Source organism: Peromyscus maniculatus, chromosome 22 (genome assembly GCF_049852395.1).
Source record: "Peromyscus maniculatus bairdii isolate BWxNUB_F1_BW_parent chromosome 22, HU_Pman_BW_mat_3.1, whole genome shotgun sequence".
Classification (NCBI taxonomy): Eukaryota; Metazoa; Chordata; class Mammalia; order Rodentia; family Cricetidae; genus Peromyscus; species Peromyscus maniculatus.
Genome location: NC_134873.1, coordinates 52,880,352 through 52,893,311, shown reverse-complemented (window position 1 = coordinate 52,893,311; position 12,960 = coordinate 52,880,352). Strand labels below are relative to the sequence as shown.

Sequence of the window (12,960 nt, the reverse complement as noted above, 5' to 3'; positions counted from 1 at the left end):
CTGAAGCCCACTAAGGTGGCCTGCGCCGTCCAGAGGCTCCATTTCTGTCTTCAGAGTTGAAAGCTCTAAAGATGGAGTATAAGCCTGTGAGGTCTCAGGCCTTGACAGGCAGAGGCAAACAGATCTCTGTGAGTTTGAGGCCAGATTGACCTACATAGCAAGGCCCAGGCCAACCAAGACTACACAGTGAGACTGTCTCCAAAAGAAAAAAGGAAGTTAGGGTAGAAAGTGGAGGAGGCTGGAGAAGACCTGGTAGTGATGGCTTTTACAGTGTGAAAGAGCCAAGCACTAGGATCAGGTAGCCATGTGTGGGGGGTGCACACCAACATGCCCTTTATGCTTGGCACACTGTCTGTCTCTCTTCAGGAACTGTTTGGGACACATAAATACAATGTGTTTCTCTGGAAAACCTTGACACTATTCTTAGCTTTGCCCTGATCTTGAGGAGGTCACTTGAGCCCTATGAACAGTGTTGTTGATTCTGAAAAATGGAAAAATAATGTCTATGCTTAGAAGATAAAATTGAATAAGAATATTTTTAAAGATAACCCTTTCATAAAATGCAGTATATTGTTATTCTAGTGCTCGTATTGCTGGGACTGGGGTCCAAGCATATGCCTTGCCAAGTTCACATGATCATAGTTTGTCAAGCATGCTACGAGCAATTCTTCCCTTGATAAGTCCAGACTTGTCTCTCTGCATCCAGGAGTTCCCATTCTCCTTGCATATTTATGCTTGTCGTGCTCCTGGAAAGTAAAGTGGAAGAATAAAAGAGACTCTGTTAGCATTCTATAGCATAATCAATGCTGTGTAGGCTCCCAAGCCCAAACTACAAAAAAGGTTTTCTTAGATACTACTTTTCTCCCATAATTCCCAGCTCATAGCTTATTAAGTTATTAACCAGCAATTTCTCTGGCAGCATATTAAACTTTACTTTTAAACAAGTCACAGAGGGAGGGAAACATGCATCTCTCATAAAAGGAGTAAAACACACACTCTAAAACACTTTCCCAGGCTTTGAACAAATCCCAAACCCCACACAAGGTCTCTTTTTCATCATTCTCTGCACACAGCTTGAATAGTAGTGCATTAATAAGAAAAAGATGCCTAATAGAAAGATGGAAAAACACGAGAGTCTGTGGGAGTGCAGGGGTCCCTAAGGGCCTACTGAAAAGGCCAGGTGAGCCTTCCTTCGGGCAGCAGGGGAAGTCAGGGGCTGGGCTTGCAGGATTCCCCTTGAGTGGTACAGAGGGAAGCAGAGCAGGCTGTGATTTCAGGCCTGCTCTGACGGGACCCCAGTGCTTTCCACCGTGGGTGGGCCTCATGGAATACCTCACCGAGATCCTGGTCAAAGGGTAAAGGCCTCAGCCCTCATGGACCCTCTCTCTTAGGAGCAAAGCTTCTTCCCCAGAGGAGCCCATGAAGGGGTAGCACATGGCTGGGCCTTTGTTCCTTTTCCAGACATGTCCAGCTTCCAGTCTTTCTCCAGATTCTCCGGAAGCTGGTCCACACCAGAGCAGGGCACTGGGGAGAGAGCCCAAGAAGGGGGGCTCTGTGGCAGTTTCTCCATTTGGGGGGTGATGGTTTTACTCTGCCATAATCACTCAGCCCACCAGCACCACCCCCTCGTGAAGACAAGGTAATCTCAGGGACTGGGGGGCCTGCCAACCCCACATGTTGCTGCCAGCTGGCTTGCCTGCAGATCTGAATCCTAGCTGGTCCAGTGGAGGGAAATAGCTTGTTGAAAATTACATATTCTGCAATTCATGACCATTTGGCATCATGGCTTAAACAAATCTCCATTTGTTTCTCCAAGAATGCCATATGCTGATTAGTTGGCCAGACTGTGGTAAAAATGGAAATCAGAATGGGAGAAGGAGCTTCTCTTTATTTAATTTACACTTCCACATTTACATGGCTTCGTGTAGCTGCATCAAAGGAAGACCTCCTAAGTCCTAGCCACAGGGGCTCTGTCGGGAAACACAGCTCTGTGGCCAGCCTCCACGACAGTGCTGAGCTGCTGGGATTGCAGAGGGACCTCTGGGAAACCCAAGGACTGTCAGCAGAATGCCTTGGTCAAGCCAGCCTGCAGCTCCTGGGAGACTGCCTGGTCAGGAAATGTCTGTCCTAGAGGACAGGCTTTGAGGGGCATTTTAAATGAAGGGTCCAACACAGCCAGCAAGGGCCCGGAGCCAGGTCCTAGCGGTGTGTACGACATTGTAGATGGTGCCTGCTCTGCCGTCCCCGGCCTCCTCTCCTTTCCTGCTCACCTTGCTGCTTCCCTGATCTGGTGACCCTTGTCCCTCTTCACTGGCCACCCACTGCCCGTGTGTGCCCGCTGGAGGCCAGTGCTGCGTCTACTCACTGCTGGCTCCAGTGAGACGCTTGTTCTCCTCCTTCTGGCCGCCTTTGGAGCCACGGTTTGAAGAACCCAGACACTGATGAGCCCTGGCTGAGACTCAAGAGCCTCCTCCTTTTTCCTGACCAGCCCGAGTCCTTCCATGTCTGCAGCCCCCCCTCCTTCATGGCATCCCTTTTCATTGCCTTTCGTTTTTCTCCCTCCCCACAAAAACACCATATACTCTGTAAGGTCAAAACTTGGTCCTCTCTTTCTCCTCCGCTCTCCCTCCGCTGGATCCCCCTACAGTGCTCAAGATGTTGGCCTTGGCTCCACCCAGAGTTTGGGGAGTAGTTCCTGGTCACTGAAGGGACCAGCCCCAGATTCAGGTGAAGTCCCAATCAGGTTTCCTGACTTAGAAACCTTAATCACACCAGGAGCTTGAGGCAGGACAATTGTTTCCAGCCCTCTGAACATAACCATGGGTTCTTCTGCAAGAGTTTGCTGTTATATAGCCAGAGTGGATTGTCTCTTCAAAGGAGTCCCTCAGGGTTCACAGCATTGAGTGGACACCAAGTCCTCTGGTGTGATTTGAGCTGAGAGGGTCCACAGGATCCTGAATCCTTTAGGGCTTTGGAGCTCTGGATCTGGGCCCCTGCTCCTCCATCCTGCTCCACCACCTTCTGTTCCTCTCTCCTCTTGTTTCTCGACACCGCGTTCTCCATGGCTGCTGTGTGCCCAAGCCTTCCGTGCGCTGCTTCCTCTGCTGGGGTCAGGGCCGTGGCCCGCTGCCCAGACTCCTCACCAGGTAGACAGGCCTGCCTCCTTTAGCAGCCTTGTTTCTCTGTTGGTCTCTTTCATGGTACTATCAGACTCTAATATCAGGTTATGTTTCTCCCACTAAACTAGTAGATTTCAAGTGTTTTGTTTTAAATAGCCAAAAATACCACACCAAAAAAAAAATTTTTTTTTTTTACAGGTAGCCTATGGGTAAATGTGCATCTGTGGACATATATACACACAGATTCACTGGACACACTAACTTGTGAAATCTGGTGTGGCTTGACATTGTGAATAATAGCTAATTAAGATGTGAATAATTTGTACCCTCACCTCCAAAACCCTGCAACTGGTTCTGGGAGGCAGAAGCAGGAGGACTTGCGGCAGGTTCCAGGCCAGCCAGAGTTATACAGTAAGATCCTGTCTCAGAAGTACACACGGGGGTGAGGAAGTGAATGGGATTTCCTGAAGACTTAGCAGATGGGAGTTAGGACGCTAGCTTTCTACACACCTATAGTCTTACTGATACCATCCTTTCAGTGCAGTGTAAGCTGTATCGTTCCCAGAAAAGGAATTTAAAAGTTAGGAAAAATACTCAATATTTTACTTAAATTATTGCATTTCAGTAATTATATCTCATTTAAGGGTATATAAGATTAGCTGGGAGTTATGGCACACGCCTTTAATCCCAGTGCTTGGGAGGCAGAGGCAGGCGGATCTCTGTGAGGTCGAGGCCAGCCTGGTCTCCAGAGTGAGATCCAGGATAGGCACCAAAACTACACAGAGAAACCCTGTCTGGAAGAAGGAAAAAAAAGATACATAAGATTAATCATCCTGGGCAAGAACTTTCTAGAAACCCGGTAACAAACAAGGTACTGAAACTACTGTGACACCTTGGAGTTTGCTTCCCTCTTTGTCTCCCTGCCTCTTGGCTGTCTCCAGCCCGTCTTTCACTGGCCACCCTCCCCTAGTTTATGCATAGCTGATGAAGTGGCCCTACATACTCTGCAGTTTGAAAACCACCATGCAGGACTCTAAGTTCCTTGAGGGCAGTGACTGTGTCGTCTTCCTGTTCCCAGACCCTGGCACTGTTCCCGGCTCCATGTAACTTCTGAGTAAATGTTTTCTGAATGAATAGGCCTCAGTTAAAACAGATCAGCAGCCTCTGCGATTCCGGAAGGGCCAAGAGAGGTAAATAATTTATCACAGGCTTCCCAAGAGCTCCTGCCATCCTCTAGACACTGGGGCCATTGTGGACATGTCCTGCCTTCTCTCCCCAACCCCCGGCTTCCAGGACAGAGGGCAGAAGGTTTAATGGAGTTCAGAAATTTCCCAAGGCAAAGACATACTCATCAGGTTCTCGGGTGGGTGTTTGTCAAGAGACAAATGATTTTTTTAGAGAGCAGTGGAAGAAAAACAAGGTTCTCAAAAGAACCCTTCATTCTATTTCTTCTGTATAAACTTAGTCCTCGAGCTCACCTCCTCCTGCACCTTCCAGCACTACTGCTCTGCTGGTTTTGAACCATCTCTCAGACCCTGCCAGTCAGACTTTCTTCAAACGGTATAAATCTTCAGTGGACTATGCCCAGGCCAGAATTTTTTTCATTTGGAGGTAGAAAAAAATCCCCAAGCCCCTCAAAACCCTGTGGCTTGTTTCCTGTCCCATCATCAAAGAGGCTTGACAGGCCGAGAACAAACCTCTGGCTCACCCTGAACTCACAAGTACTGTCTCCAAGTCAGAGCAAGTGAGAAAGAAAGAGAAAAAGAATTTTCCTGACTGAGAAGCCAGACAGAGAGAGCCCAGTCCCTAGCTACACATGGCCTGTTCTGTGGCTCTCGTGGGGGGCGGAGCCGTGAATGGTGGGCTGCAGGCCAGAATGGCTCTCGGAGTTCCTCAGAGCCAGCATGGGCTCTGTTCTGACCCTTACTCTAAAGTGCCAGCATATGAAAGGACCTCCATAATTTTGATGATAGCAAGCTGACCCAGAGCCTCACAGTCACGGAGGAGCTGGAGTGCAGTATGTCTGCAGTGTCTGCTTAGGAAACACGCAGTGGGTTCTGTGCATTTATAAATGTTTTAAAGGATGTTAGCTGCAGCATGCAGCCCTGGGAAGCTCAGGCAGGAGGATCACTGCAAGTTCTAGGCCAGCCTGGGCCACATACTGAACACTGAACCTTGACTTTAAAAAAAAAAAAAAAAAAAACAGGTGTTACAGTGACACAGGTCTATGATCTCGACATTTCGGAAGGTGGAAACAGGATCAGGAGTTCAAGGTCATCCTCTGGTACACAGGAAGTTCAAGGCCAGCCCGGGCTGTATGACACCCTATCAATAATGATGATGATGATGATGATGATAATGACGACAACAAAAGGACATTAACTTAGCTAAAAATCTCACTGTAAAAGCCTATTACTCACCAGGTGGCAGTGGCGCCAGCCTTTAATCCCAGCACTCGGGAGGCAGAGCCAGGCGGATCTCTGTGAGTTCGAGGCCAGCCTGGGCTATAGAGTGAGTTCCAGGACCGGCACAAAGCTACACAGAGAAACCCTGTCTCGAAACCCCGCCGCCCCCCCCCCCCAAAAAAAAGCCTGAGTTTGAGCAAACCAGTTTCCCATGTTTGTCTTTATGGCTATGTCTAGAAAACAGAGGCTGCCACTGTGTAGCATGGCAGCTCACAGTGACTGAGGACGTTAAGGAGCAGCCATCGGGGGCAGCTCATCTGCTTTCCCAGCACATGCCAGTTCTTTGTGATCCAAACACATCCCTTCGACATTTGTAGTCATGTCTCAAAATGCCATCTGGTCAACTTTGTCCATCTGAATTCTTCCCATTTTACCCTGCCCAGTGCATTATGAAGACTGAGCCTGTAGCTCAGTGGTAGAGCACTTGACTCTTGTGCTTGAGGTCCCAGGTTCAATCCCCATTACTGCCCAAAAGACAAGACAAATTAAACAACGAAGGGCACTGGCATTCTTACAGGCCCTTGCCACTTCTCCAGGGCACTCTAGTCTGTTTCTCCTCTTCATTCCGTGGGTCTTCTCCCAGGGTCTCTGTTGTCTCTGCATAAGTAGGCAGACTTCTCAGAGGCCTAATGCCCTCCTTGTGTGTCTTCTGCCCAGCCCTAGCACAGAGCTACCGGGCCATTCCTCAGCCCTGTGCTAGACATCTGGTGGCTCACTGGTTGATTTTTCCTGTCCCAGGGCTGGCCTCCTGCTTGTAGTTTTCTGACCTTCTTCCCTGAATAGCCTCTTGGCAGGACTGGCCCAGCTGTTAAACAGTGGTAGACTTGTGGAGGGAAGAGCACAACAAAGAATTGTGACTGAGAAACCTGAGGGAATAAGAGAAAGGCAAATGATGGGCAGGATTGGGAAAGAAAAAAATTGAGCTAGTTGGCGGGGTGCTTGCCTGCCTCACACTCGTGAAGATCTGCCTTCAGATCCCAGAACTCATGTTCAGGCCAGGCGTGGCAGTGCATGCCTGGGACCTCAGTGTTGTGGAAGCAGAGACAGGAGGAGCCCTGCGGCTGCTGCTCAGCCAGTCTCCCCCAGGTTCAGTGAGTACCCTATCTCAAAACATGGCGGAGAGCCGGAGGGATGGCTCAGTGGGTAAGGCTGTTGCACAAGCCTGCCATGACCATCATGGACTGAGCCTCTGACACTGTGGGCAAGCCCCCAGTTAAATGTGTTCTTTTGAGCCGGGCGGTGGTGGTGCGCGCCTTTATTCCCAGCACTCTGGAGGCAGAGCCAGGCGGATCTCTGTGAGTTCGAGGCCAGCCTGGGCTACCAAGTGAGTCCCAGGAAAGGCGCAAAGCTACACAGAGAAACCCTGTCTCGAAAAAAAAACAAAAAATAAATAAATAAATAAATGTGCTCTTTTATAAGAGTTGCCTCGATCATAGTGTCTCTTCACAGCCATGGGGCAGTGACTGAGACACAGACTTAGGCTCTGCCACAGGCTCCTGGACTCGTTTTTTTACAAATTGAAGAGTCCATCATTGTTAGTGTGATACAGCTGCCTGAACCTCGTGATAGCCCTAGCAGAAACACCGTGTTTCTCTTTCCTACACCCAGGCAACTTACTGTCTACTTTTTACTTTTGTAGGCAAAATCCATGCTTGGTGACCAGAGCTGTATACATTGATATTCTCTTCCTGCTGACTAACTGCCTGAACAGACCTGCAGAAGGCAAGCAACCAGGTATGACTCACATCCTACCTTAGAATGTCGCAGGTGAGAGTTTTGGGCAGCTCCTCAGAACACCCGCCCATAGCTAAGTGTGTGAGACTGACCAGCAGTCCATGTGGCTCCTTCCTAGAAGCGTCTCAAGGAACTCGGCCCCTGTTTGCTTGAATTTCACCTTTGAATATGGTCTATTTGTCCATCCAGAGAAGACTGAACTCTACTCAGATACCCTCTGTGTTTTGAAGACCTTGGCCTCTGCTGTTTTATAATTTTCTCTGAAAATGTCATCATTTTCGGTAATGGTTCGTCCTAGACCATCCTGTAGAGATAGCTGAGTGGCTCATTTATTGGTGGATATTTGAGTTCCTGGTCTCAATCCATCCGCTACCAGTTTGTGTAAGAGTTCCTCCCTCAGGCTCTGCCTTCATACATGTCTCTAGACCATGTGTGTGTCTGATTATAGATCCACATACAATTGTTCTATTTTAATCATGATTCATAAAGTGAATTAGAGAAGGACATCCCAAATAAAAAATAATTTGATATGTTTATATAAGAGGCCTCGGGAGTGCAGTACACGAGTTCCAGGCCACAGACTGAAACGGGTTTTCACCAATCCAACGTGGAATGCAGGATAATGAGCCTGCAGCTGCTTAAAATAAGCTTCTCCTAATTGTTTGGGCCTGTCCAAGGAGCTTCTGAGTACAAGCAGGCCAGGCCTTTCCTCTGTTGGGTTTAGCCTGTCTGATTTGTTGCCTTCAGTAAATATGTTCTGGCTGTCAGAGTCCAGCTCTGTCCATATGGATCTCTGCTCCCAAACTGAAACCAATTCAAAGCATTTTGTGGGCGGAGGCGGGGTTGAAGCTGCCTCACCCAGATTGATGTGTGTTAGCTCACAAATCCCCGGGTCCACGCAGAGATAATCAGAACACAGAATCCTCTCCACATCCAGTAGTAGAGGATCACATTGGCTTATGGGGACCACATCCTGGTTTAACCAGGCATACCTGTAATCCCAGCACTGGAGAGGTAGAGCCTGGAAGATCAGGAGTTCCAAGCCAGACTCAGCTACTGGAGTTCTAAACTATCCTGGGCTACATAAGATCCTGTCTCAAAAAAAAAAAAAAAAAAAAAGATAAAGTCTCAGCTTGTAGTTCTCATCACAAGAGTTATGAATATTGCCCCTTATGTTCTTGAGAGTATCCAGGTCTGTATGATAAAATACCTGTCATTCTAGCTGTGAGGAACCTGTGTTCATCCACTTTAGTCCATTGTGAGTTAACTGGGGCCCAGAGATTATACAAAGACTGTAAACCTGATGATACCAAACAAGCGCTCCTAGATTTTTGCCTTTCTATATCTCAACCAAATTCCATATCTGTAACTGCAGATGTGTCTAAAAGGCCTGCTTGCTAACCTCTTCACCAGAGTATGGCAGAGTTGTGTGTGGGCATCATTGGTCCAGCTCTGTTCATACAGAACCCTATTCTCAAACTCAAGCTACCTTAAAGTGCATTGCGGGGGCAAAGAGCATATGAAACCGCCTCACCCAGGTGTGTGCACTGTGGTTACTCTGGTATGAAAGGGTCAGTCCTTGGATGTTGTGATGTACCTTTGCTTTCCCACCTTCTTTCTCATCCTTTGTTTATGGGCTCCATGAAAATGTCTTTGGGACTTTTTAATGACTCTGTCCTCTAAACTCTTAGCATTAATTGTAACATCTGCCCCAGTTAAGAGTAATCATACAGTAACTTCAGTAACTCAGCAGTATTTCTCTTGCATGCATTATTGCTCCTCTTAGCATCCTTTGTTTGTGGAGTAAGATATGGCGGGAACAGAGAATTCTCCTCTTTCTCTAGTGACAACCACAACTCTAAATGTATTGTACTTGCATTGCCCAGGGAGGCAGGAACTAGCCCCAAGTGACATTGGGCATTCGACTCATGAAGCTGCTCCAAACTGAGATGCTCTGTGGGTATAAAATGTATAACAGATTTCAGAGAATTCCTGCACTGGGGAGGCTAAGGCAAGAGGACTACAAATTTAAGGCCAGCCTGGGCTACATTTCACAACACTGTCTTTAAATGAGCAGGACTGGGAAATGGCTCAGAGAGTAAGGGCACTTGCTGCCAGCTCTGACAACTTGAGACCGGTCCCCAGAACCCACGTGGTGGAAGGAGAGAACCAACCTCTGAAAGTTGTCTTCTGACCTGCACACTCACCCTGGCACACTCATGCTCCCCCCCATACACAATTAATTAATTAAAATAGAGTTCAAATATTAAAACTAGAGAGTTTCTCGAACTTTTATACTGATCACATTAAAATTTTAAATGTATGAGTGACGTTCATTTCATGAGTTTTTCCACGTCTTACTCAAACTGTGAGGAGCTGGGGCACAGCCAGTGACACATCGTGTGCCTGGCGTGTGCGAGGCCCTGAGCTCAGTCCCAGCACCGCTGAACAACGCAGATTCAACTGTTCAGCCAGGTATAATGGCTCAGAGCTATAGTCCAGTATCTGGGAAGCCAACCTGGAGAATGGCGGTGGGTTGGAGCCAGCCTGGTCCACACAGCGAGTTCCAGGCCAGCCAAGGCTGAATATAGTGAGACCATGTCTCAAAAAATTTTAAAAAAAATTATTACTAACATAGGAAACGAAGAAAAGAAAGAAAAACAAAGCTGCCACTGAGTACACGTGCTTAACTTTGTCAGATGGAGGGATGGGAAAAGGGAAAAGGAGAGAACAGAAATTTTAAGTTCCACACATTGTTCATATCATCTGGACAGCACTGGTTTTGTCCAGACCTTTGGGAATTGACCTCATAAGCCACAGAATACATGATATATGTGTACATAACCTATCTATACATATATATATGTATGTATATGAATGCTATCTATATTCATAGACTGTGCCCACATAGCAATAATAGTGCATTTTCCCTCCTGTGAAGAACTAGGTCTCTAGAATTAACCAAATTTCAGGCAAAATAGTTATTAGAGTGAACAGCGCTCTCCCACTTCAAAACAGTGACCTTGCAATAGTCAAGTCTGCTCTTTGGTTCATGAATGGTTGACAGTGGCACCTGAGCACTGGGTAAATCTGCCACCAAATGAGTGGTCCCTTACTAGGCTGTATAGATCCGTCTGATTCCAAGTCACATCATCATACTAGGTTCCTCTTGTGAGCTCAGTTCTCCTGCCGGTGGTTAACGTTTAGGGAAGGAGGAGAACTGCTCACTTCCCAGCTCAGGCTGTCAGGTCACAGCTGTCTGTGACGACTTGGCTGATGGGGACAAAGGCTTTGGTGGTGGTGGGGGTTTGTTTTCACTTGTCTGTATTCGTGAGACATGCTGGCGTCAGATTTATGTTGAGCCGTGTATCCAGAGCCAGTGTGAACCAAGCCTTGGGCTAAGAAGGAAGCACCGAGGGGAGCTTGTTTCTCTCTGGGGCTGGGCAGGTCACGGTCAGATTTGGACAATAGCAGGGGTTCAGGAGATGAACAAAGGGTGGGTAGTGCCAACAGAGAAGGGGTCTGCACCATCTTCAAAGAATTGGGGTATTTGAAGTTTGGGGTTCAAAGCTAAGCAAGTATTACTAAAAGTGAAGCTGGCAAGGCAGATAGGAAGTCACGGAGAGCCTTATAAGCCAAAATCCAAGGGGCCGTTTGACTGTATCAGCAAAGGAACTTATGGTGTGTGAGAAAAACAGGGTAGACGTATGTGGGTTTTAAAACAACATGGCCCTTCTTTGCACTCTTCCTGGATTCTCAGCACCTTTAAAGAACCAAGTTCTTATAAATAATGTAGCTGAAGATTCTTGGGGTAGTGCACCTTTGAAATGTTTTTCTTTTTCTTTTTTTTTTTTTTTTTTTTTGGTTTTTCAAGACAGGGTTTCTCTGTGTAGCTTTGCGCCTTTCCTGGAGCTCACTTGGTAGCCCAGGCTGGCCTCGAACTCACAGAGATCCACCTGCCTCTGCCTCCCGAGTGCTGGGATTAAAGGCGTGTGCCACCACCGCCCGGCTGAAATGTTTTTCTTTATTTGTTTGTGTGTTTGTTGTGTGTGCATGTGTCTGCTGGGACTCTCGTACCACGGTACACACATGGTCAGGGGACAGCGTTCCAGCTTTGTTCTGCCTCCTGCCACATGGACCCTGGGAAGGAACTCCGGTGGTCAGGCTTGGTGGATTGCGCCTCTGCCTGCTGAGCCCTCTGGCCACCTGCATTTGCTTTTGGTTGAGGCAGGACCTCACTATGTAGTCCTGGCAAACCTAGAACTCGCTCTGTTGAGCAGGCTCCACTTTGAGTCACAGAGATCTGCCTGCCTCTGCCTCCCAAGTGCTGGGATTACCAATACGCCCAACAAGTCCAGTGGTACTGAAAATTCGTTCACCAACTCTCAGGGATGGTTTGCTTGGTCATCATGATAACCAATATTGGGGGTGTGGGAGATGGAGAGTGGGGACCAGGCCAGAATGAAAGGCAGCAGTGCTCAAAGGATGCTTAGGATGGCGGAGTTAGAGGACACGTCTTCCTCTTATTTCCACTTACTGATTTTACACAACTCAATTTCATTCCTCTGTACATACATACATTTTCACTACAATTTTGTGTGTGCTGCCTGTGCTCACATTCACACACAACTTGGTGAAGTTGTTCTCTTCTGTCATGTGGGTTCTGGAGACTGAACTCAAGTCATCAGGCTTGTCAGCAAGCACCTTTGCCCACTGAACCATCCTGCCTTTCTGAATCAGTTACATAATAAGCGTATTTATAAATGGGGCTGATTACCAAAATAATAAAGCACTGTTTTGGGGGAGATTTTGGGTTGGGTTTTATATAGAGGAGGCTCTGCGCACCTGTCTCAAACTTTGTCCTGTAAATGGCACTGAGAGGCCATTCCTGTCTCTGAAATGTCCTAGAACCACAGTGAAGGGCTGGGGACACTATGAGAAAAAACCTAGAAGGAGGAGGCAGAGAGGGTCATTAGAAAAGCCTGTAATAGTGATATGTTTTGTGTGCTTCAAACGTTTATCCCAATACTTCTAAATCTTTCAAGGTTTCCTCATCCATTAACTGCATTTTAAAAGTCCAAATCTGGGATTATGTTTGGAATTTTAAAGTGATTTAAACCCACATGGACACTCTATCCTCTGTATTCTTTTTCCCTTTTCTGTCTTTATTAGCATACATACATCATTCTCCTGCAGGAAGAAAAATTAGTTTCAGCTGCAGCTGAGAGAAAGCAAAACTCTACAGGCCCAAGGGCTGGGTTACAGGCCTGTGCAAGGGTGTGCAAAGAAGGAGGGACTGGATTACAAGTCTGTGCAAGGGTGTGCAAAGACAGAGGAGCCGGGTTACAGGCCTGTGCAAGGGTGTGCAAAGACAGAGGGGCCGGGTTACAGGCCTGTGCAAGGGTGTTCAAAGACAGAACTTTAAAGCTAATCTTAAATCCAACCTAAGTTACTTTTTTCAGGTAGGAAAATATCCACTGAAATATTTATTTGCTAAAATATTCTCTGGTACTTGCTAAATATTTGTTTTAGTTAAGGTTTCTATTGCTGTCAAGAGACACCATGACCACAGCAACTCTTATTTAGGAAAACATTTAATTGGGGTGGTTCACTTATAGTTTCAGAGGTCAGTCCATTATCAT

At 47.2% G+C, this 12,960-nt stretch overlaps 1 protein-coding gene across 3 annotated transcripts in view; it reads left to right on the top strand.

The window, feature by feature from the left end:
* Nucleotides 1-12,960, top strand: part of Thada (THADA armadillo repeat containing) — a 294,771-nt gene that overhangs the window by 217,073 nt on the left and 64,738 nt on the right. For all 3 annotated transcript variants that reach the window (XM_006990503.4, XM_076558882.1, XM_076558883.1), the window contains one exon: nucleotides 7,224-7,318. In XM_006990503.4, the coding sequence (XP_006990565.1) occupies nucleotides 7,224-7,318 (95 nt within the window). The remainder of the gene's footprint in view (nucleotides 1-7,223; nucleotides 7,319-12,960) is intronic.